The sequence below is a fragment of the Rhinoraja longicauda genome, chromosome 3 (assembly GCF_053455715.1).
Source record: "Rhinoraja longicauda isolate Sanriku21f chromosome 3, sRhiLon1.1, whole genome shotgun sequence".
Classification (NCBI taxonomy): domain Eukaryota; kingdom Metazoa; phylum Chordata; class Chondrichthyes; order Rajiformes; family Arhynchobatidae; genus Rhinoraja; species Rhinoraja longicauda.
In genome coordinates this window covers 79,707,777-79,732,594 of record NC_135955.1, presented here as the reverse complement: position 1 = coordinate 79,732,594, position 24,818 = coordinate 79,707,777, and the positions used below count along the sequence as shown (strand labels likewise).

Genomic DNA, 24,818 nt, shown 5'->3' with positions numbered 1-24,818 from the left:
CGAGGAAAAAGATTAAACAAAGTTCCCCCACCCCCCCCAACATAAGACAAAACTAAAGGTACACCAAAACATACAGTTTACAACAGACTAAAAACAACAAAAGAAGAAAAGGGCCAGACAGACTGTTGTATGGCGTATGGCGCCACCGGCTCTAAAAGTGGAACTGCAAGTGTAATGTTTTTATTATCTGAGATGATCAGTTGGCAGTAACTTTCATATTTCATGTAATACAGGTTGGCTGAATGTTTATCCACACAAATTAGTCAAAATTGCAGTAAGAGATTTAATTCGATTTTTTAAGGGAAATATAAGCTCTGCTTGTGTCAGATGGGGCTGCACAAAAATAGAACCTTTACTCTCAACATGCTTGACGTAATACCTGCATTCCTTCTAGTACCTAACCATAGACCTTCTTCAAGAAACCAATCTCCCCTGAACATTAATAAGCAGTCTCAAGGGACCTATTTTGTCATTCATAGCTCACGTTCCAAACTTTAAATGAAGCTGTCTGCTTAACGTCCTTGCTGTTTGAAGTAAATCTGGACTTCAGTAAGTGTATTTCATGATCATACAGAATGATGCATTTGAGTATTTTACCCCCCCCCCGAGTTGTTCAGACACAAAGAAGGCTCGGGTATAAAATGATTTTCAGCGTTGTCACGTTGCATGCAAGAGACACCTCTGGGGAGAAACTGGCATTTGACTTCTTTTCAATTCAGTCTAACATTTGATATGTTCACCTCTTTTATTTTAAATAGTTGGCCGTCAAGTAACCTGTTCTGTCGAGTGGTTTTTGAAACAAATATCTTTGTGGAATGTGCCTGTTCACACATGTCCACCTATACCGCCACTGCCCTAACAGATGAACTTTCCTTCTACAATGAAGCCTTCTTCTCAGCTGCATTTATTTGCATTTCAGGTATGTAAAAAATGAAAAATCCTTTGGGAAAGCACATGATCCTCGTACATACATGATCCTAAAATTACAGATGATTGGACTATTATCATTACAAGTACATGAAGGTGAAAAACACCAGTGTTTAAATTTGAATTATCCACTTTCTTCAGGATGGTGCAGGTGTTACAGTTTGACATGGTTTAAATGCACACTATTCCCTGTATTACCCAATATTTGTAGAGAGAAAGTGGAAGATAGCATTGCTGCCACTTATCAATCTTCATGAAGAGTATGCTGGAACAAAACATTTTGGATGCTACAAATTTGAGGGGAAAAAAGCATAAGAACCTGGAAATATTTTGTTGGTCAGGCAGCATTGGGCGGTGCAGTGATGCATCAGTAGAGCTGCTGCTTCACAGCACCAGAGACCCTGGTTTGATCCTGACTATGGGTGTTGTCTGTGTAAAGTTTGCATGTTCTCCCTGTGACCGTGTGTGTTTTCTCTAGTTGCTTCAGTTTCCTCCCACATTCCAAACATGAACAGGTTTGTAGGTTTAAGGGCTTCTGTACCCCAGTTTCCCCAGTGTGTAGGATGTAAAAGTGGAATAACATAGAATTAGAACTAGTGTACGGATGATCAACAATCAGCGTGAACTCGGTGGGCCGAAGGGCCTGTTTCCACGCAATATCTCTAAACTGAAATCTATGGAGAGAGAAACAAAAGTTTGGATGGAAGACGAGCGTCTACCAAAGCAAGCCTACTACTCCCAGCTTAAAGAAGGCAAATGTTAAAGAGGCGGACAAAAGAAGAGATTCAAAGATGCCTTAAAAGCCAGCATGAAGAAATGTGAAATCAACATCGACAATTGGGAAACCAATGTCAAGGACAGGAAACTCTGGCGAACCATCATCCAAATAGGAACAGCGACCTTCGAAGCCAACAGATGTGCAGAATTAGAAGAAAAGAGAAGTAAATGGAAAGAGAGGCAGCAACAACCAAAGCCCGATCTGACATCTGGAGTTACCTGCCCTGAATGCCAAAGAACTTTCAAAGCCAGGATTGGACTCATAAGCCACCTGAGATTTCATGAAAACAACGGAACGTAGACCATCATCCTCGACCTCGAGGGATAGCCACGACGATTCCCCTATCATGTATCCATGCACTGTAAACGACTCGATTGTAATCATGTTTTATCTTTCTGCTGACTGATTAGCATGCCACAAAAGCTTTTCACTGTACATCGGTACGTAAAAATAAACTAAACTGAACTATGCGTCACATAACCTTGTGTCACCAAAGGAAAGACAGCTAATTTAGTTAATCATTTTGGCAACAGCGCGTATTTATATTGTGACCACCACTGTGCTATCATAATTGCTCGACTCCACCAATTTTTGTGTTGTTTATAAACTTGCTAACCGACCCCATTTAAATTTTCATCCAATTCATTTATATCACAAACAGCAGAGTACACACCATTGATCCCTGCAGAACACCACTGGTCACTTCCCCGGGCAGCCCTCATCATTGCCAAGTTCATGATCCCCGTCAACCAGCAAGAATAATACCCTTCCATTACTACTTTTCATCATCTATAGATAATCCAGTTCTGAATCTAAACCAGCAAATCACCACGGATCCTATGCATCTTAATCTTCTGGATCAGCCTACCATGAAAGACATGTGCATTCTAAAGTCCATGTAGACAATATCCACTGTCCTAGCCTCATCAATCACCACCTTCGCCTCCTCAAAAAACTGTAAGACATGACCTGCCCTGAACAAAGCCATGTCTGCAATTGGCCCATTTTCTTCCAAATGCAAGTAAATTGTGCCGCTAAAAATCCTCTCCAACAGCCTTCATATCACGGATGTGAGGCTCACCGGCCTATAATTTCCTAGGTTATCCATATTTCCCATAAACAAAGGGAATTTATTATTTTTATTGCTGTTTTCTGCTTTCTCTAATCATTTGGGGATTTTAAATGTACATCCTCTAGCTTCTGACCGACTGCCAATTGGAACCATTTTAGTTCTAGCAACTTTCTCAAAAAATCTTGTCATATTGAGCAACATCATAAAATCTTAGCTTGAGTTTTTCTTTTATGTGAAATAAACTCAGTTTCCCTTGTATAACTAGACCATTCATCATGGTTCTATATCAGTGATTTTTTTTCTGCATATACTTCATGACCCACGTGTAAAGGAATCTGCAATTAACCCAGCCATATCCAATCCTGTTCTTTCACCTCTGAATATCTTGAAACTATGAATGCTCAACTCTTAATCTCACACAAATTTATAGCTCTGATAATATTTCCTCTCTTCCAAACAGATTTATGCCTTTTGCTTTATTCAGTACATTTCTCACATTTACAGGCAGAGAATTGGTGATATATGTGCAAAAAAATCACTGAGTGATTTTCAGAAAATCTTCCAAACATTATTTAATATTAGTTGATCTCTCTCAAATGATGTTACCTAAGATTTATATGGGTAGGGCTTTTAACCTTTCTTGTCTTTTAATGAAGGGTGGTTTTAATCATGATAAGATTCAGAATTAACTCCTCGCTCCCCTCAACTTTTTTCCCATATCTCAAACCTTTCAATATCTCCTGTACTACGCTGGACGGTTTAAACCAGAGAGGCAATGGGGTTGGAACCAGAGTAGCAAGTCAGAAATTGGAAGGATGGTGGGAAAGTACAGGTTAGGAATCCCAAGTCTCAAAGGAAAGACGGGCAGGGAGAGGTGAATGAATATGATGAAGCTAATGGGCTGAAGTGTGTTTATTTCAAGACATATAGTGGCAAAAACAGATGAACAGAGCTTGGATCAGTGCTTGGGACCATAATGCTGTGGCTATTGCAGAAACATGGCTGTGAAAGGGACATGTATGGCAGCTGAATGGTCCATAGTTTTGATGTTACAGCTGTGATGGAGAGAGGGAAGAGGTGGAAGAGTTGCACTATTAATCAGAGAGACTGCCAAGGCGACACTCAGAGGACATACTGGAGGGTTAGTCCGCTGAGGCAATATGAGTAAAGTTGAAAAATAAGAAAGGTTCAAGCACTCTAATGGGATTGTACTTTCAGCCCCATTAGCACGAGGGGGGGGGGGGGGGGGGGGGGGGGGTGGGGAGAGAGAGGTTGAGGAACAAATATATAGAGAGATATTACTGAAAGATATCAAAGCAACAGAATCTTCTCAGTGGGTGACTTTAACTTCCTCATTGTTGACTTGTACTTGTTCAATGACAAAGGCTTAGACATGGCAGAATTTGTTCTGGGTGAATCCAAGAGAGTTTCTTGAAAACGTATGTTGTCAGTACAACTCAGAGAGAGCATATTGGACCTAGTGTTGGGAAATGCGTCTGGGCCGATGACTGGTGTTTCAGTGGAAGAGCATTTTAGGGATACTTGTTACAGCTCCAGGAGTTTCGAAATTGTTTTAGAATAGGGACAAATCTGGACCCTGTGAGAAGGTGTTACATTGGAGTAAGGCAAATTACAATGTTATTAGGCAGGAGCTCGGGAGGGGGAATCTAAGAGAAATTATTATTGGATAAACTGAAGATGGAAGCAAAAAGCAAGAGTAACTCAGCGGGTCAGGCAGCATCTCTGGAGAAAATAAATAGGTTTTTGGGACCCTTCCCAAAAAGTCACCTATTCCTTTTCTCCAGAGATGCTGCCTGACCTGCTGAGTTGCTCCAGCTTCTTGTGTTTATCTTCAATTTAAACCAGCATCTGTAGTTCCTTCCTACACATATTATTGGGTAAATCTACATCTGATATGCGAGTCATTTAAAGACCAGTTGATCAAAGTTCAGGACGAGCATGTCCCTGTAAGGCGGAGGGACAAGGATGTCAAAGTGAGGAAACCTTGGATAAATTTGGTCAAGAAGAAAAAGGAAGCACAGGCAAGGTTTAAGAAAAAACAGTTAAAGGTACAATAACAACATTTAAAAGACACGTGAACCGGTACATGAATAGGAACGGTTGAGAGGAATATGGAGCCAATACAGGCAAGTGGGATTGGCTTAGACAGGGCATCTTGGTCAGCATGGACATGTTGGACTGAAAGGCCTGCTTCCATGCTGTATGACTCTAAATCAGTCAGGGCCTTTGAGAAATTTAAAGAAAGCTGGTTAGGACAAAAGGGCAATTAGAAGGGTCAAAAGAAGACTCAACGTGGCTTTCACAAGTCGGATTAAAGAAAATCCCATGATTTCTTATAACCATTAAAATCAAGAGGATAACCAGGGAGAAGGTAGGATTGCTCAAGGATAAAGGAAGGAACTCATGCTTGGAGGTAGAGGGGATACGGGTAAGGTACTAACTGAGTACTTTGCATCTGGTTTCACCGAGGAGAAGGACATGGAAGATGGTGAGATCAGTGTGAATACCAAAGGCACAGCTGGTAGAGCAGGTGCCTCGCAGCGCCAGTGACCCTGGTTCAATCCTGCTCTTGGGTTCACTTAGTGTGGAGTTTGTACATTCTCTCTGTTACTGCATGTATTTCATTTGGTTTCTTCTCATATCCCAATGGCCTGCAGGTTGGTAGATTGATTGGCCACCATAAGTTTGTAGGTGGGTAGCAGAATCTATTTTAGTTTGTTATTGTTTATCTTCCTTGATTTAGTGGGCGCTGCCTCATCATGACAATCCTGTGAGATGAAAGTTTTTTAGCCTATTTACTTCAGATATCAAGTTATGAATGCTCCATAATGTCTTACAAAATGAACAGTCTAAGTATATAAAACTGACAATAGCAAAATATTTTTGGCTGAAGTGAATTTTAAGACTCTTTTCTTATTTAAAATGTAGGGTATTTAATGCAGTCACAGACACTGACATGTTCAAAGTCTTGTATAATATTTCTTCTAACATAAGCAATGGTCTGTATCCACAGGTTTTTCTTTGGCCATTTTGTCTCATCTGCTCTGTTCAGGATTCTCCATGTTTGCAGCCAAACTTCTCATGCACATGATGGTTGCCTGCCTTGGAACTCAGGTAACATTTCTCAAAACTGTGCTAATTGAGATTATTTAACAATGTGATAACCATCCCAATCTTACATTTTAAATAGCTTGGGTATTTCAATTTGAACATCTTTCGAATAACAGTAAATGACACAGAAGAACAACAAATCTTTAATGTTGTTTATGGATGTGTTGATTTCTATACCTTGCATTATTATTCTCACAGATGCTGTTACAGTGATGAGGCTGACTTAAATTAACATTTACAGAAGTGTTCCAAATTTCTACCACTGCTTGTAGAAATGTTTCTGAAATTAATTTCCCAAAGATATGCCTCCAGATAGTTTGTCAATATCTTCCAGCCTTGGAACCTCAGATCTGATGGATGTTTATCCATCCATGTTACCTTTCTTCCTGCCAATTTTGAATTTCTATTTAGTATGTCCTCCCTGCTTATTGCTGCTTCACTAATTTCCTGATGTTCAATATTTTGCCAGGTTTCCATAAATGTTAACTTGTTCAACTTTTATGAGCAATGTCCACTGTTGCTTTGAGGAATTTTGTATGTATAACAATAATAGAGATTGGGTCCCTTTATATTTTTCTTCTAAAGTTTAATTTTGGGAAGCAGGAAACAACACATCCTTTCCAAATCCATATTGTCCTTCTCATGCCAGCTAAAAAAAATTCTGAAGTATTTAGTTACTTTATCCTTGATTATTGACTCCAGAGAGTTAATACCTTGGATATCGAGCAAATTGGTCACAGTAAATAATGCAATGACATGCACATATCTCCATCCTCCTGACTTGAGAGAAATTAGGAAGGTTATAGTTGGAACTTCTGCAATGTTCTCATCAACTTCTTTTGAAACCCCGGATGGAAACCATTAGATCCTAATAGTTCATCATTTTTTAGCACTGTTATCTTGCACATGCTAATTTTAGTGAGTCCCTAATACTTTCATTGGAAGTCACCAATATTTTCTATCAGTAGTCAGAACTTAGTCTTCTAATCTTTTTTATTCACGCGTCTTAAATAATTCAACGGCAAATATATAGATGAAGTGAAGACTCATTTATGAATGAGGCTTTGAAACTTAGTTATTTATATCCAAAGTGTTTGAGATTATTTAAATGCAAAAAAAATCTTGTATCATCAGCTACTCATGATTGTAATTGATTCTCTTTGCCACATTATCTTATCATTTCATCCAAGTCTTCCGTGTAATCATATTTGCTTTTACAACTTTTTGAAAGAATTTGCTGTTTGTCATTCTTCATGCTTTAATAGAGTAATGCTGCTCCCTTAGGCTTTGAAGGGATAGGAATATAATGGCTGAATTCAGAACAAGATATACAGAGTATGATACGATCCACAGCAAGTTAAAGGTGATGTCATGCAAGGTCTTGAATTTTTAAATATAACTTAGATCTACCTTAGATCTTTTGGCCCAAAGTCCATCATGTACCAGTACTGTCAAGCAATTATTGCTGATTGGAATGGCTGAATATTATAATGTGGTTAGGTGCCAGAGGATCACCTCCTGAAGCTGCAGATGAAACCTTAAAAACTGATTAGTAACATTTCGCTTGTAATTTAATCTTTAAGTTTGATCTAAATTATTGATAAATTGATCTGTAATATTTTTTCACCTGTTGTGGAGAAAAACATACAAAAATGTTCACTGGGTTCAAGGGCTAATCTATAAAGTCCAAATGGTTTGTTTGTAAAAACGTATTAGATCATGCCTCTTATCTTATTATCATTGAAATGTTGAAAGGGTGGTGAATCTGTGGAATTATTTGCCACAGAAGGCTGTAGAGGACGTCAGTGGATATTTTTAAGGCAGAGATAGATAGATTTTTGGTTTGTAAAGATGTCAGAGGTTATGGGGAGAAGGCAGGAGAATGGGGTTAGGAGGAAGAGATAGATCAGCCATGATTGAATGGCGGGAGTAGACTTAATGGGCCGAATAGCCTAATTCTGCTCCTATCACTTATGACCTTATAACCAAAAGCAGTTTAGGTTCATCCAAAAATGAATAGTTGCTGAGAGAGTTCTTCAGAGAGTACCAAAAAAATTAAGATAAAATATGAATAGATTGGGTAGAAGCTGATTTTTGCTTCTAGAGATGATTTTAGTAAGGAACTGCATCATATTTGATAAAGCAAAGGAAAAGGCCAAAGATAGTTCATTGAAGGTTTGTAAGTAATGATGTGAAAGCAGGAAGAGAAGTTATTATTGTGAATACTCCAACTAAATTTGGAAAGATGAAAGGAAGTGGGGAACTTCCACTATAATAGAAAAGTTGTGGGAAATTATTCCTCCCTGATCTATCCGATTGCAAATGGATCAGAGAGGAAACATTTGTCATATTCATGATGAATTAAATTTATGTTTTTAGTTAGAGCTATTTAAGATTTCAAGCTGAAGCCGAACTGGAGAAATGTAGAAGCCACACAAGGAAATGGCCTAGTGCACGTAAATGAATGAGGTCAATTTTGTTAACGAGTTTGAAGGAAACGGAAGATCAAAGAAACTATCATGTTACGAGCAAATTTTTTTAATGAGGGTTGAAATAGCTGATGGAATTATAAGTATATAGACAGGATAGAAGTATTCGGCATTCAAGGAAAAGCTGGAGTCAACAAGCCTGATTAAGAGTAGGATAGAAGAGAAAAAAGAGGAACAGGAGTTCTTGATGATCCGGGCTTGTATAATAAAAAATAGTATAATATTTTTTTAAAGCCACATGTTGGCATGTGAAGTAAAAACATAAAATTTAGAATTTGCCTGCAAACTTGACAATAGACAATAGGTGCAGGAGTAGGCCATTCAGCCCTTCGAGCCAGCACCGCCATTCAATGCGATCATGGCTGATCACTCTCAATCAGTACCCCGTTCCCGCCTTCACCCCATACCCCCTCACTCCGCTATCCTTAAGAGCTCTATCCAGCTCTCTCTTGAAAGCATCCAACGAACTGGCCTCCACTGCCTTCTGAGGCAGAGAATTCCACACCTTCACCACTCTCTGACTGAAAAAGTTCTTCCTCATCTCCGTTCTAAATGGCCTACCCCTTATTCTTAAACTGTGGCCCCTTGTTCTGGACTCCCCCAACATTGGGAACATGTTTCCTGCCTCTAATGTGTCCAATCCCCTAATTATCTTATATGTTTCAATAAGATCCCCCCTCATCCTTCTAAATTCCAGTGTATACAAGCCTAATTGCTCCAGCCTTTCAACATACGACAGTCCCGCCATTCCGGGAATTAACCTAGTGAACCTACGCTGCACGCCCTCAATAGCAAGAATATCCTTCCTCAAATTTGGAGACCAAAACTGCACACAGTACTCCAGGTGCGGTCTTACCAGGGCCCGGTACAACTGTAGAAGGACCTCTTTGCTCCTATACTCAACTCCTCTTGTTATGAAGGCCAACATTGCATTGGCTTTCTTCACTGCCTGCTGTACCTGCATGCTTCCTTTCAGTGACTGATGCACCAGGACACCCAGATCTCGTTGAACATCCCCTCTTCCTAACTTGACACCATTCAGATAATAATCTGCCTTTCTATTCTTACTTCCAAAGTGAATAACCTCACACTTATCTACATTAAACTGCATCTGCCATGTATCCGCCCACTCACACAACCTGTCCAAGTCACCCTGCAGCCTTATTGCATCTTCCTCACAATTCACACTACCCCCCAGCTTAGTATCATCTGCAAATTTGCTAATGGTACTTTTAATCCCTTCATCTAGATCATTAATGTATATCGTAAATAGCTGGGGTCCCAGCACCGAACCTTGCGGTACCCCACTGGTCACTGCCTGCCATTCCGAAAGGGACCCATTTATCCCCACTCTTTGCTTTCTGTCTGTCAACCAATTTTCTATCCATGTCAGTACCCTACCCCCAATACCATGTGCTCTAATTTTGCCCACTAATCTCCTATGTGGGACCTTGTCGATTCAATTCACTTTAAAGAGAAAAGCGATTTAATTTTCGAGTGCAGATTTTCCATATGAAATGATGAATAGCTTACATTTGAAATATTCACTTATGGTTCTCCTATTCGGTTGTCAGTGAGCCCTTTTAGCTTTCCAACCAGTTTTCAATAATTTTAGGTTTAGTTTGAAACCGTGAACAATGGCAGATTACTCATCTTTGTTTGGCACCTGCAGGTGGCAGCACAGTACAGGTCATTAGACATTTAAACATTACAGACAAATAGGCAGTTGAACATTATTGACCTCACTAATATTGAAACACCTAGTATATTTTGTTACTATCACATAGGGAGCCACCATCTACAGCTTTTAAAATGTAACCGAAAAGGTGTAAACCTGAAACTCAATCCCTGAACAACCTCTGCAGTTTCAATGATCTGATAATAACCAGTTCTGAATTGAAAGCCCAGATATTTTATGTACATAACATAAATCTGGACCAATGAAGTGGACCTCCTTCCTTGTTGTCATACTTAGGTATATTAAATTGCTTGGGCATAGCCCAGAGAAGAATGTATTCAAAATATGTGATTCTCTCAACTGATTGTCCTAAAGCAAGGAGATTTACAGTAACAAATGATTATTTTAACACATCCGGGTATACCCCAACCGCAAACCCTGGATGACTAGAGTGGTACAGTGTCTTTTGAAAGCCCGCAACTGCCTTCAAGTCTGGAGACAGAGCACAATACAGTGCGGCAAGGGCTGAGCTGAGGAGGGGCATCAAAGCAGCCAAGGAGGACTACAAGAGGAAAATAGAGGACCATTTGACTCAGAACAACCCACGGCAGGTGTGGCAGGGTTTACAGCAGATAACCAACTACAAGGGCAAAACATCTGTGACTCCCAGCGTGGATACCTCACTGGCAGAGGAACTAAATCATTTCTTTGCCCGTTTTGAGACTGCAGTGCCACACACAGCCATCCTGCCCCCACCATCTACCACACCCCACACGCTCACTTTACAGGATCACCAAGTGAGACGTGTACTAAAGACGGTGAATCCAAACAAAGCAGTAGGACCTGATGGAGTACTTGGTAAAATACTGAAAGCTTGTGCTGACCAGCTCTCAGGGGTCCTCACAAAGATCTTCAACATCTCCCTGACACAAGCCACCCTCATCCTGCTTAAAATCGGCTACTGTTATCCCTGTCCCCAAAAAGCCTGCTGTCAGTAGTCTAAATGACTACAGACCAATAGCCCTTACATCGGTTGTTATGAAATGTTTTGAGAAACTTGTGGCACAACACATCAACGCCATCCTTCCTCCCAGCTTTGACCCTCATCAGTTTGCCTATCGAGCAAACAGATCTATGGAAGACGCCATCAATACAGCCCTCTACACTGCACTGAGCCACCTAGAGAGCCCGGGGACCTATGTAAGAATGCTTTTCATAGACTACAGCTCGGCATTCAATACGACCATCCCGGGCATACTAGTGGACAAGCTGTATAATAACCTGGGTTTTCCCCCATCCATCTGCGCCTGGATAAGAGACTTACTCACGAACCGCCCACAATCTGTCAAGATCGGCCCCCACAGCTCCTCCACCATTACGCTTAGCATTGGCTCCCCGCAGGGCTGTGTGCTGAGCCCCCTCCTCTACGCTCTGTATACACACGACTGCACTCCTATCCACCCCTCCAATTCAATCATCAAATTTGTAGACGACACAACTGTGGTCGGTCTGATCACTGGAGGAGAGGAGTCTGCGTACAGAGACGAGGTCTGTGCTCTGTCCAAATGGTGCCAGGCAAACAACCTAGCACTGAATACCAGTAAGACAAAAGAAATGGTACTGGACTTTAGGAGACACAGAGCAGTTCCTACCCCACTTCTTATAAATGGGGAGGAAGTGGAGAGGGTCTCCACCTTCAAGTTCCTGGGGACCACCATCTCCCAGGACCTCTCCTGGACTGCAAATACTACAGCGGTAGTTAAAAAGTCACAGCAGAGACTGCACTTTTTAAGACTGCTCCGGAAAAACAAACTGAAGGCTAATCTGCTGGTGACCTTCTACCGCTCCACCATTGAGAGCGTACTGGCATACTGCACCATAGTGTGGTATGCTGGCTGCTCAGTTGCAGAAGGTTATTAAGACAGAAGGTTATTAAGACAGCAGAGAAAATATCGGCTGTCCACTACCTTCTCTGAAGGACATCTCCAGCTCGCGTTGTCTAAACAGGGCCAGAAATATAATTAAGGACAGCACACACCCAGGATATGAACTGTTTGCTCTCCTGCCCTCTGGGAGGCGCTACAGGAGACTAAGGGCCAGAACAAACCGACTTTAAAAATAGTTTCTTTCCCTGGGCCATAAGAACTGTGAATGGAAATACTTGATTTGATGTGACTCTCACTTGCGTCGCACCTTTTTAAAAAATATTTTCAGCATCTTAGGTGTAAAACTCATTTATTATTTATTAGTTTTTATTGGTTTTTATTGATATTGGTGCTTGTTGTGTTGGTTCCTATGTTTGTGCGATTGTCTTTGAAAGATTTGCACTGTCGCACTGTTTTAGATGTAGCACTTCTAATTTTGTTGTACTGTTCGTACAATGACAATAAAGGCATATTATTATTATTATTATCAATATAAAGTCCCTTTAACATTGCCTAGACAACTAAAGACCTCTTGAGAACAAATTAATGCCAAGTCACAGAAGATGGTGTTTGGACAAATGAGTAAAAGGTTTGTCAAAAATATACGGTTAAATATAAGTATAAGGTTTATTGCCTATTGTCTCCGGGTGCTCCGGTTTCCTCCCACACTTTAAAGACTTGCGGGTTTGTAGGTTAATTGACTTCCGTAAAATTGTAAAATTGTCCCTAGTGTGTAGGATAGTGCTAGTGTGTGGGGATTGCTGGTCGGCATGGGCCGAAGGGCCAGTTTCCATGCTGTATCTTTAAAACTAAAGCTAAACTAAGAGTGTCATAAATGTGTATAGAGAAGAAGAAAAATGGTGCGGTTGAGGGAAGGATTTTCAGAGCTGAGGACCTAGGCAGGTCAAAGCAAAGTTACTGGTAGTATAATCGTAGGGGTGAGTGAGAATTGGAAGAGTTGACATCTCAGAAAAATATAGGGCTGGGGAGAGGGAAATTCATTCCATTGTGCCCAGTCGTGCTCAAATTCTACATTTCAGATCTAAAAATGGCTTCGCTGACTGTAGGATGTTAATGGTTCTATTATCCACCCGCACACTGCATCCCACTGCCTTTGCTGTACTTCCTCTTCATGTGCTAAATCTGTTCAAAACCTCATTACAGATTGTTAGTTTCTAACACGCACATACCGACACGCATGCAATGTAATAAATCTGCGGCTTTTTTGACGTGAGCTCAAAATAAGTCATTAATTTCGATATAAAGGAGTTTGATATTGGCCTGAGGCCAAAAAATAATACAAACCCACCTTGAAAGGTTTAATGAGCACTATTAAACCTTCTTCCAAAGGAGACAACAATCTCCCTCTACTCTTTCCCCATCTCCATCCTCTAAGGTCCACATTTGGTTAAACTTCCAGCTGAATGCTTTGACTGAGCCACAAATGACTATTGTATTGACAAATTATTTGCCCAAGATAAGTCAATGATGCGAGCAGTAACTTTGCCAATGTAATTTGCAGATAGCTGGTCCTTGGGCAAATACTTTCCCAAAAGCAATCAGTAAAATATTCATGATGGCATTTTGTCCAATCTTCTTGATTTTTTTTTTAAGAAGGGTGTCTCGACTGCCTATAAATGCAGCCTACTCATCCCATATGTTAAAATAACCCAATCTTGAAAATAGGCTTGGGTCAATGTCATGCCAGTATGGTGGACAGAAGTCCCTCATATCCTCATATTTGTATCCTCATAAGGATTATACAATTTGGAATATAAGGTTTGCATGATGTGATGTAATCTCACCTAGGAAAGTCCCTGGAGTTTTATCGGCAATTATTAAGTTTGTTCAGTAACATTCTTACTTCAGCTTCCAACTGCAGCTTCTGTAAATTGGTTTGATAGGTCTAAGCCTATTTAAATCAAAGTGAAACATAATTTATGAATTGTCTTCTGGCAATATTGGCACCCAAAATGTGTATCTCAAAAGAGGCAGTGTTTATTTGCAAGACCAAACACTGAAAACTATTTACAAGCTGAATGTAATTTCACGCAACTGTTCCATTGTGACATACCATGTTAGCTAACATAAAACTTTTTGTGCAAACTCAACCGATATAAAGATCCATATTCAAATAAAGAATTGTGTTGGCTGTTCTATTAGCACCATGTACATTATGAAAGAGATGGTGTTGACTGTATTGAGGTACATAAAGCTGGATAAGTTCCTGGGACCTGACCAAATGTTGTGAAAAGCAAGGGAAGAAATTGCTCAAACCCTTGCCGAGATTTTCGTATCTTCCTTAGTTATGGGTGGGATACCAGAAGATTACAAGGTGGCTAATGTTGTGCCTTATTTAAGAAGGGTTGCACGGACAAGCCAGTGAGCCCAGCGTCAGTATTGGCAAAGTTAGTGGAAGGGAATATTATAAGCAGAAACTATTTGCATTTTGGGAAGGCAAGGACTGATTAGGGATTGTCAGCATGGTCTTGTGTGTAGAATATCATGTTTCACAAATTTGATTCCGTTTTTTGAAGAGGTAACCAAGAGAATGAAGGTAGAGTGGTTTACATTGTCTACATGTATTTTAGCAAGGCTTTTGAATGAATGAATGAATAATTTTATTGGCAAAGAATGCATATACATGGAATGTGCCTTGGTGCTCCGCTCACAAATGACAACACAAACATACACTTAATAATTAAGAATAAAGCATAAACACATCAAAACAATAAGGATACACCATTACGGTCTAAACATGTGGGTGAAAATAAACCAGAGCAAAAAAGAGACTACAGACTTTGGTTATTGAGTAGAACTATCACTCGTGGAAAAAAGCTGTTTTTATGTCTGGCTGTGGCTGCTTTGACAGTCCGGAGTCGCCTTCCAGAGGGAAGTGCTTTGAAGAGTTTGTGGCCAGGGTGAGAGGGGTCAGAGATGATCTTGCCTGCTCGCTTCCTGGCCCTTGCAGTGTACAGTTCGTCAATGGGGGGAAGGTTGCAGCCAACAACCTTCTCAGCTGTGCGAACGATTCGTTGCAGCCTTCGGATGTCGTGAGCCAAACCAGACCATGATGGAGAAGGTGAGGACGGACTCAATGATAGCAGTATAGAATTGGACCATCATTGCCTGTGGCAGATTGTGTTTCTTCAGTTGCCGCAGGAAGTACATCCTCTGTTGGGCCTTTTTGACTGTGGAGTCGATGGTGGCCCCCCATTTAAGGTCCCTGGGGATGATGGTTCCAAGGAACTTAAATGACTCCACAGATGTGACTATGGACTTTTAACAAGGCCTCTTGCATAGTAAATCTGATTGAAAGGTTAGATTATATGGGATTCGGGGTGAGCTAACCAATTGCATACAGAATTTGCTTGGAAGGAGTGAGAGGGTGGTGGTTGAGGATTCCTTATTAGATTGGAGGTCAGTTGACCAGGGGTGTGCTGCAGGGATTGATACGAATCCCATGTTGTTTGTCACATACATTGCTTTTTTTGTGGTGGCAAGCACTGGTACAGAGTACCTGCACCTCTAATAAGCTAAAGGTCCAAATTTAATTTTCCGACCACGTGATATGTATGTTTCTTATCTGTGCGTACCATAGAAACATAGAAAGAAACATAGAAACATAGGTGCAGGAGTAAGCCATTAAGCCCTTCGAGCCAGCACTGCCATTCAATATGATCATGGCTGATCATCTAAAATCAGTTCCCTGTTCCTGCTTTTTCCCCATATCCCTTGATTCCTTTAGCCCCAAGAGCTAAATCTAACTCTCTCTTGAAAACATCCAGTGAATTGGCCTCCACTGCCTTCTGTGGCAGAGAATTCCACAGATTCACAACTCTCTGGGCCACTTTAAGTCTATAAAAACTGCACTGGTCATATATTTTGATGATTTGGATGAGATTTAGGTAGCATGATTCGTACGTTTGTGGACGATACCAAAATTGGTGGTGTGGTGGACAGTGAAGGACATTGCCTAAAATAACTACAGGATCTCGATCAACTGAGAAATTGGGCCAAGAAACAGCAGATGGAATATTGACGCTCTCAAGAGGAAAACGAGTTAAACCAGGCCAATGACAGTACCTTGGGGAATGTTAAAGGTACATAGTCAGAGACTCCTCCACACTCACCACATTCAAAACATCACTGAAGTCTCACCTGTTCAGTACTGCCTTCAACCACTGAAGGTCACCTCACCTTCTGTCTCCTTTCTCTGTTCGTTTACTTATTTATCTATTTATTCACTTCCCTATGTTCTCTAAATCCCTGTAAAGCGTCTTTGAGTATATGAAAAGCGCTATATAAATGTAATAATAATAATAATAATATATTTATTTTATATAGCGCCTTAACACATGCACAAAGCGCTTTACAAATACAATTAACATAGAAACAAACAGACAAACAGACAAACTATCCTGACGGAAAAGCGGCGAATAATCAACGCCAGCGTCCTCTCACGTCAGGGTCCGGCAGTAGACATTAAAGAACACAAGACACACAGATACAATTTTTTACACAAAACAGCCATCACAGTGATTGCTCTAGGCATACCCTCACTGTGATGGAAGGCAAAGTCTTATCTCCTCCTCGTTCTTCTCCCGTGGCGCCACGAGGCGATCGAGGCTCCCAACCCCTTGAAGCCCCCACCGGGCGATGGAAAGTCCCAGGGTCGAGCCGAGCCGAGCAGGCCGAAGAAAGTCCTGAGCCCCCACCGGGCGATGGAAAATGCCGCGGCCGAGCCACGCAGGGCGATGAGAGTCCTGAGCCCCCACCGGGCGATGTAAAGTGCCGCGGCCGGGCCACGCAGGGCGATGAAGGGCCTGCGGGCGGGTTGATCGTGCCTCGTGCTTCGGGGCGGTCGAAGCTGCTACGGCTGGAGCTCCCAAAAGCCGGTCGCCAGCCAGGGACCTGCGAACTCCCGATGTTGCGGTCTGCAGGGCCCACGGCCGAAGCCTCCGAGATGGTAAGTCCAGGCCCTGCGACCGGAGTCTTCAAGGTCGATCCCAGCTGGAGGCCGCCGACTCCACGATGTTAGGCCGTTGCGCGAACGGAGATACGACACGGTAAAGGTCGCATCTCCGTTGAGGAGGAGATTTAAAAAAAGGTTTCCCCCAACCCCCCCACCACCCCCCTACATACACAGAATTAAAAATAAAACAAAACGTACATTTAACATCAACAATGACAAAAAAACACAAAAAAAAAACGTATTTGCAGTTCTGGTTATCATATTATGGGAAGGATGTGAATGAGCTTGAGAGGGTGTAGAAAAGGTTCACAGGAATATTTTATTATTATAGTTCCCTGAAGTAGTAACACAGGTCGACAAGGTGGTAAAAATGGCGTATGGCATGCTTGACTCATTAGATGGGGCAATGAGTACAAGAATTGTAAATGTTATGTTACAATTATATTTGACTACACCTGCAATATTATTTGCAGTTCTGGTTATCATATTATGGGAAGGATGTGAATGAGCTTGAGAGGGTGTAGAAAAGGTTCACAGGAATATTACACGGACTGGAAGTTTTGAATTATAGGAAGAAGCTGGGTAAGTTGGGACTGTTTTCCCTGGAGTGAATGAGGCTGTGGAGTGACCTTCCAGAGGTTCATAAAAATGAGGGGTATAGATGAGATGGATTGTCATAGACTTTTTGCCAGGGTGGGGGGAAATCTGAAACTCGAGGGCATTGATTTAAGGTGAGAGGAGAAAGATTTAAAGGGGACCTGAGGGACACATTTTGGAGATAGAGAAGTTATGCATATATGCTATGAGCTGCCAGAGGAAGTGGTGGAGGCAGGGACAATAGCAATGTTTAAAAAATAGTTGATCAGACATATGGATAGGAAAAGTTTTATGCGATGTAGGCAAACAGGACTAGCTCAGAAAGACACCTTGGCTGGAGTGGATGAGTTGGGCCAAAGGGCCTGTTTCCGTGCTGTGGAACTCTGATAAATTGTGATCAGGATAACATTTGGGGACAACTGCAAAGCTCAGCGACCTGCTGTTAAGAGATTGAAGAAACAATGTTAGGATTATTTTTCACCAATGCAAACAGGGAGAAAAGTCTAGAATTGCTAATGATGATCAGAACACCACACTGTTCTTGAAAGAACATTTTTGTTCACTAATACCTTTTGTCGAATATGTCTGCTGCGTTATTGATATCATCTGCAGCTGATCTACAGTAATGTTCCCCCTGAAGAGACCAAAATAACAACTCTGTTTTCCAAACCTTTGTAATAAATTACTGTACAGTAAATTAAAACTGCAGAAAAAAATTGGCATCAAACTTGATATTGGATTTGAAGCCTTTAAGGACACTTTCTGCCTGTGTCTCCTTCATTAGCATATGTGGATTTGTGCCAAAATTGAACAAATATTAGGCTATGTCACGCCACTGGCAAGGTTGGTTCAATGACATTACCCCAGGCTGCCTGGATGAGTTCCAAGGGCCTATAAACTGTACTGGGTGGGGAAACCATTGGGTGGAGAAACGTCTTTGATCTTTCTGTCAACAATCTACCTATTGATGGCATTCAACTACAACAGAATAATTGGGGGCAATTGCAACATAATTACGACATGGTGTAAACATGATTTTCCACCTTGTTTAGCTTCCAATATTGTTTCTATTATGTTGTATATCACCATTGCCATGCTAAATGGCTTACATTTGGCGTGGATCAAGCGGCTCAAATCAGAAATAGCAAAAGTATATTCTGCTCCCATCTGTAAGTTAGTGGCGTGCAATATCCATCTTTTCACCACAACCACCAAGCCAGAGGACCAATGCAAGTTCATTGGGAGATAGGGAAATTGATCCCAGGTGAAGTTCCAAGCTGGGAAACATGAAATTCATGGTAAGCCCCAGAATCCCGCATGATAGGCTGCTTTGGAAGGTCAGATTGCCAGGGATCCAAGGTGAGATGGCCAACTGGATAAAAAAAATTGACTTAATGGGAGGAAGCAGAGAGTGATGATGGAAGGTTGTTTTTCAGACTGGATGCCTGTGACTAATGGCGTGCCTCAGGGCTTGGTGCTGGGCCCATTGTTGTTTGTCATCTATGTCAATTATTTGAATGAGAACATACAAGGCATGATTAGTAAGTTTGCAGATGACAAGTTAGGAATAGGGGAAGTACTACGAGATCTGGGTGTCCTTGAACATCAGTCACTGAAAGTAAGCATGCAGGCACAGCAGGAAGTGTAGAAAGCTAATGGCATGTTGGCCTTCATAACAAGAGGATTATAGGAGCAAAGAGGTCCGTCTGCAGTTGTACAGGGCCCTGATGAGACCACACCTGGAGTATTGTGTGCAGTTTTGGTCTCCAAATTTGAGAAAGGACATTCTTGCTATTGAGGGAGTAGGTTCACGAGGTTAATTCCCGGGATGGCGGGACTGTCATATGTTGAAAGAATGGAGCGACAGGTCTTGTATACACTGGAATTTTAGAGGATGAGAGGGGATCTTATTGAAACATATAAGGTTATTAAGGGATTGGACATGTTAGAGGCAGAAAACATGTTTCCGATGGTGGGGGAGTCCAGAACCAGGGACCCCCGTTTAAGAATAAGGGGTAAGCCATTTAGAACTGAGATGAGGAAAAATGTTTTCACCCAGAGAGTTGTGAATCTGTAAAATTCTCTGCCTCAGAAGGCAGTGGAGGCCGATTCTCTGGATGCTCTCAAAGAGAGTTAGATAGAACTCTTAAAGATAGAGGAGTCAAGGGATATGGGGAGAAGGCAGGAATGGGGTACTGATTGTGGATGATCAGCCATGATCACAGTGAATGGTGGTGCTGGCTCAAAGGGCCGAATGGCCATCTCCTGCACCTATTGTCTATTGACACTAAAGTGGGTGGTATTGTAGATAGCAAAGATGGTTGTCAAAAATTGCAGCAGGGTCTTGATCGGCTGGGCAGGTGAACTGAGGAATGGTTGATGGAGTTTAACACAGATAAGCACGAGGTGTGGCATTTTGAGAAGTCTAACCAGGACAAGACTGATGCAGTGAATGCAGGGCTCTGGGGAGTGTTGTCGAGCAGAAGGAACTAGGAGTGCAGGTGCATGGTTTCTTGAAAGTTTCATCATAGGTAGATCGGGTGGTCAAGAAGGCTTTCGACACCTTGGCCTTCATCGCTCAGAGGATTGGATATAGAAGTTGAGAGGTCTTGTTACAGCTGTACAAGACATTAGTGATGCCACATTTTGAATATTATGTTCAGTTTTGGTTACCCTGTTATAGGGTAGATGTTATTAATCTGAAAAGGGTGCAGAGAAGATTTACGTGGATGTTGTCGGAACACCAGGTCCTAAGTTATAGGGAGATGTTGAGTAGGCCGGTACATTATTCCTGAGAATGCAGGAGGATGAGGGCTGATCTTAGAGGTGTATAATATCATGAGAAGAATAGATGGGGTAAATGCACAGAGTATTTTACCCAGAGTATGGAAATCAAGAACCAGAGGACACAGGTTTAGGATGAGGGGGGCGGGAAGATATGGGCCAAAAGCAGGCAGGTGGGACTAGTGTAGATGGGGCATGGTGGTCCTTGTGGGCAAGTTGGGCCAATGGTGTATGGCTATGACTCTAATTCCTGTGCAAGAATTGACTAAAGTGATCCCAATCAATGATCAAATCAAAGTTCTGCAACCTTGCATTTTTAGTCATAGATGTTGGTGGGCAGATAACCAATAGGAGGAATTGGGTCCATAAGCATTGGCAGAGTCAATGGAGAGTACCGTTAACTTTAACTTACTTTATTTAAAAATAATGGCTGGATCATTCATCTCTCCCTGAGGTACCACAATCACAGAAACCAGTCATCAATCAATTTGATTTTTACCGTAATATATTAAGAAATTGTTCAATGCACTGGATGCAGCAAAGCTTATGTCCTGACAACATTCTGGCAATAGCACGAAGTGCTTGTGCTAAGGAACTAGCTTATGCCCCCAGCAGAGTGTTTTGCCACAACTACTAAATTGGCATCTCTTCTCATCAAGTTGAAGAGATTTCCTTTGCACAAAAGGCAAGAACAATTAATTCCACCCCATTATTCTATGATACGACACGATAGAACTTTATTTATCCCAGGAGGGAAATTGATCTTCCAACAGTAATAAAAACACAAAATACATGAAACATGGAATTAAAGTGACAAGTGGAAAGGATTGGGGATGTGCAAAGATTAGGCAGAGGGGGGGGGGGGGGGGTGTGTGGGGGGGTCAGTCCACACCACAATAGAAGTGGGAGGAGTTGCACAGTTTGATAGCCACAGGGGAAAGGGAGCTCCTGTGGCGTTCTGTACTGCATCTTGGTGGAACTAGTCTGTTGCTGAGGGTACTGCTCAGGTTGACCAGTGTGTCATGGAGGATGTGAGCTGTATTGTCCAAGATGCTCTGCAGTTTGAGGAGCATCCTCCCCTCCAAGACCACCTCCCATGAATTCAACTCCTTCCGCAGGGTAGAGCCAGCCTTCCTGATGAGCTTGTTAATCCCGTTGGTGTCCGCGGCCTTTGCCCTGCTGCCCCAGCACACGGCAGCGAAGAAGATGGCACTGGCTGCCACCGATTGGTAGAACATCTGCAGCATCTTACTGCAGACATTGAAGGAGCGGAGCCTTCTCAAAAAGTACAGCCGGCTCTGTCTACTTTCAATCATTTATAGGGCAGTGATGATTGAAGTTGTTGATGTCATGTCTCTGCTAATTACTCTCCAATCATCTGCTCGCTCTGATTTAGTTTGGTTTCTAACAAGACCACTTGGCTGCAAACTTGAGAACAGACTTGATCCAAGTATCTACAAACTGTCTGAATTCCAGAAGTGAAATGAGAATGGCTGTTTTGACTTTGAGGAAATACTTGTGTTCAACTCTGGAATTGAGGAACCAGTGTTGGGCTTGGTTCCATTACTCTTGCCTTATCAACCCCTTCTTCAGAGACTTGAGCACAGAAATCTAGGCTGGCACTGTGGCATGCTGCTGTGAGTTACAACTCCATCAATGACACACTGTTTAAATAAATTAAATTGAGCGTTTGATTCCATCTCGTTCTCTATTTTGCAACCATCAGCACCAAATATTCAATTTGACTACATTTCAAAAATGCTTCATTGCCGACAGAAGACAATCCTAAGGTCATTGAAAATTTTGAATGTGCCAAGTCCTCTTCCATCTTTTTAATACCTTTGGACAATAGAAATGAGTTGCGATTGAGGAAAATAATACCCTTCCACAGAAGGAGATCATTATCTTGGTACAATGATATCATGAATTTGTTTGGTCAATTTCTTAGTGCGCAATGTTTGAGCTGCTCCACCATTAATTCATAACTAGTAACTTGTGCTGATATATGCAGTGTTCAATTCTCAACTGCTGCTCCTCTTTTATTGAAATGGTCCACATCGACATGAAGGAGATCTGGACAATGTTGGCATGTAGGCTAATCGGTGACAAATGCTGACAATGGCCATCTCCAAAAAGTCACCATGTCTTGATATTCAATAGAATTCTCATCTACAAGACTGGAGAAAAGTAAAATCTTCACAATAGTTGGGTGAAATCTAGTACCAATGTACAAAGTTAGATCTCTGATGAATTAATCTGCAGGAATCAGAGGAGCATTAAATAGTAGCGACTTACTATTTTTGAACATAGGATATTGAAAAAGATTTCTTGCTCCCCTCAGTTCCAAAATAATTTCAGTATATTTTACTCGTTAATTGTTTACAGTGTGTAGCTTAGATATTATACGTGTTGCTGGCACTCTATGGTGATGTTGCTCTATGCATGTAAGGTGATGATAATTTAGTGAATGTTCTCATTATGGAAAATATGACTGGCAAGTTTAGTTCAGAAGTTGAGAGGGAGAATCCTTTACTCTGGCCAAAACATAAAAACATGGAAAATAGGTGCAAGAGGAGGCTATTTGGCCCTTCGAGCCAGCACTGCCATTCAATATGATCATGGCTAATCATCCTAAATCAGTACCCCATTCCTGTTTTCTCCCCATATCCCTTGATTCTGTTAGCCCAAAGAGCTCTATATAACTCTCTTGAAAACATTCCATGAATCGGCCTCCACTGCCTTCTGTGGCAGAGAATTCCACAGATTCACAACTCTCTGAGTGAAACAGTTTTTCTTCATCTCTGTCCTAAAAGGCCTACCCCTTATTCTTAAACTGTGACACCTGGTTCTGGACTCCCCCAACATCGGGAACATTGTTCCTGCATCTAGCCTGTCCAATCCCTTAAGAATTATCTCTGTTGCTATAAGTAAAGGAGAGGAATTAGGAACTGGAGCATGGGAAACATGAGAAATGGTCAATGACTCTGTCAACAATGATGGGTAAAAACTACAGATAAGGAAGAAATAAGACATTTCGGGAACAACAATGTTGAAAGTTTGATCATCAGAGAATCCATGTTGAATATCTGGGAAAAGGGAATGCAATTATTATAGTAGGCAGACTGGAACAACAGTTAAAAACATGTTTCTTAAAAACATGTTTAAGAGAGTTCAACGTCATAGAATCATACAACATAGTACAGGCATTTCATCCAACCTGTCTCTGCTGACCATAATATCCTATCTAAGCTAGTCACATTTGCCCGCATTTGACCCATATTTCTCTAAACCTTTCTTATCCTGTCCCTTTACCTCCCCCCTTGACTCCATCTAAGGACCCAAACAGTCTTTCCAGGTGAGGCAGTGACTTGCACCTCCTCCAACCTCATCTATTGTATCGGCTGTTCCAGGTGTCAACTTCTTTACATCGGCAAGACCAAGCGCAGGCTCGGCGATCGTTTCGCTGAACACCTCCGCTCAGCCTGTCTTAACCTACCTGATCTCCTTGTTGCTCAGCAGGTCAACTCCCCCTCCCATTCCCAACCTGACCCTTCTGTCCTAGGCCTTCCCCATTGTCAGAGTGAGGCCCAGCGCAAATTGGAGAAACAGCACCTCATATTTCTCTTGGGTAGTTTACACCCCGGCGGTATGAACATTGACTTCTCTAACTTTAGCCTCCTTTTACTCTGGTATTTTATTTCATCCACATGTTTAAACTATAATGTTTTATTCTTAATGTTTTAATGTTTTATGTTTTATTCTTAATGGTTTACTGTATGTTGTGTTGTTACTTGTGAGCGGAGCACCAAGGCACATTCCTTGTATGTGTACAGACTTGGCCAATAAAACATTAAAAACTTCAAACTTATTCAAAACTCATTTCAAATAGCCCTTGCTTTCCCTCTCCATCCCCTCCCCCTTCCCAGTTCTCCCACCAGTCTTACTGTCTCCGACTACATTCTATCTTTGTCCTGCCCACTCCCCTGACATCAGATGGAAGAAGGGTCTCCACCCGAAACGTCACCCATTCCTACTCTCCAGAGATGTTGCCTGTTCTGCTGAGTCACTCCAGCATTTTGTGTTTACCTTTCCTATCCATAAGTCTGTCCAAGTGTCTTAAGCATAGGACAAGATATATTGGACTTGGCACTAATCTATTGGTTGAGATGGAGAAGGAGAACCCCAAGAAAGAGAAGGAAAGAATCAGTGATGAATCATGTGAGATCAGGATGGATATGTGTCCCGGGGAGCCACGCCACCGCCGACCAGAACGACAACTGAAGACCTGAACGTGCCCCGGTCGGCCTGAGTCGACCCACAGGCCTCCCAGGGGACTGCGGGGAAGCCGGGCTGTGAGGCCTGTCTGGGCCGAAGGAGCCTCAGTGGTGGTAGAGATGGGAGCCTCAACGGCGGCAGCAGAAGACTCTGTGGCGGCAGCGGGAGAATCGGCTGCAACAGCGG

The 24,818-nt window shown here is 41.9% G+C and overlaps 1 protein-coding gene across 1 annotated transcript in view; it reads left to right on the top strand.

Annotated features, from left to right (window-relative positions):
• adgrv1 (adhesion G protein-coupled receptor V1) overlaps positions 1-24,818 on the top strand; it is a 385,526-nt gene that overhangs the window by 252,392 nt on the left and 108,316 nt on the right. Inside the window, exons 82-83 of the mRNA XM_078397039.1 lie at positions 759-919; positions 5,812-5,912. Coding sequence (XP_078253165.1) covers positions 759-919; positions 5,812-5,912 — 262 coding nt within the window. The remainder of the gene's footprint in view (positions 1-758; positions 920-5,811; positions 5,913-24,818) is intronic.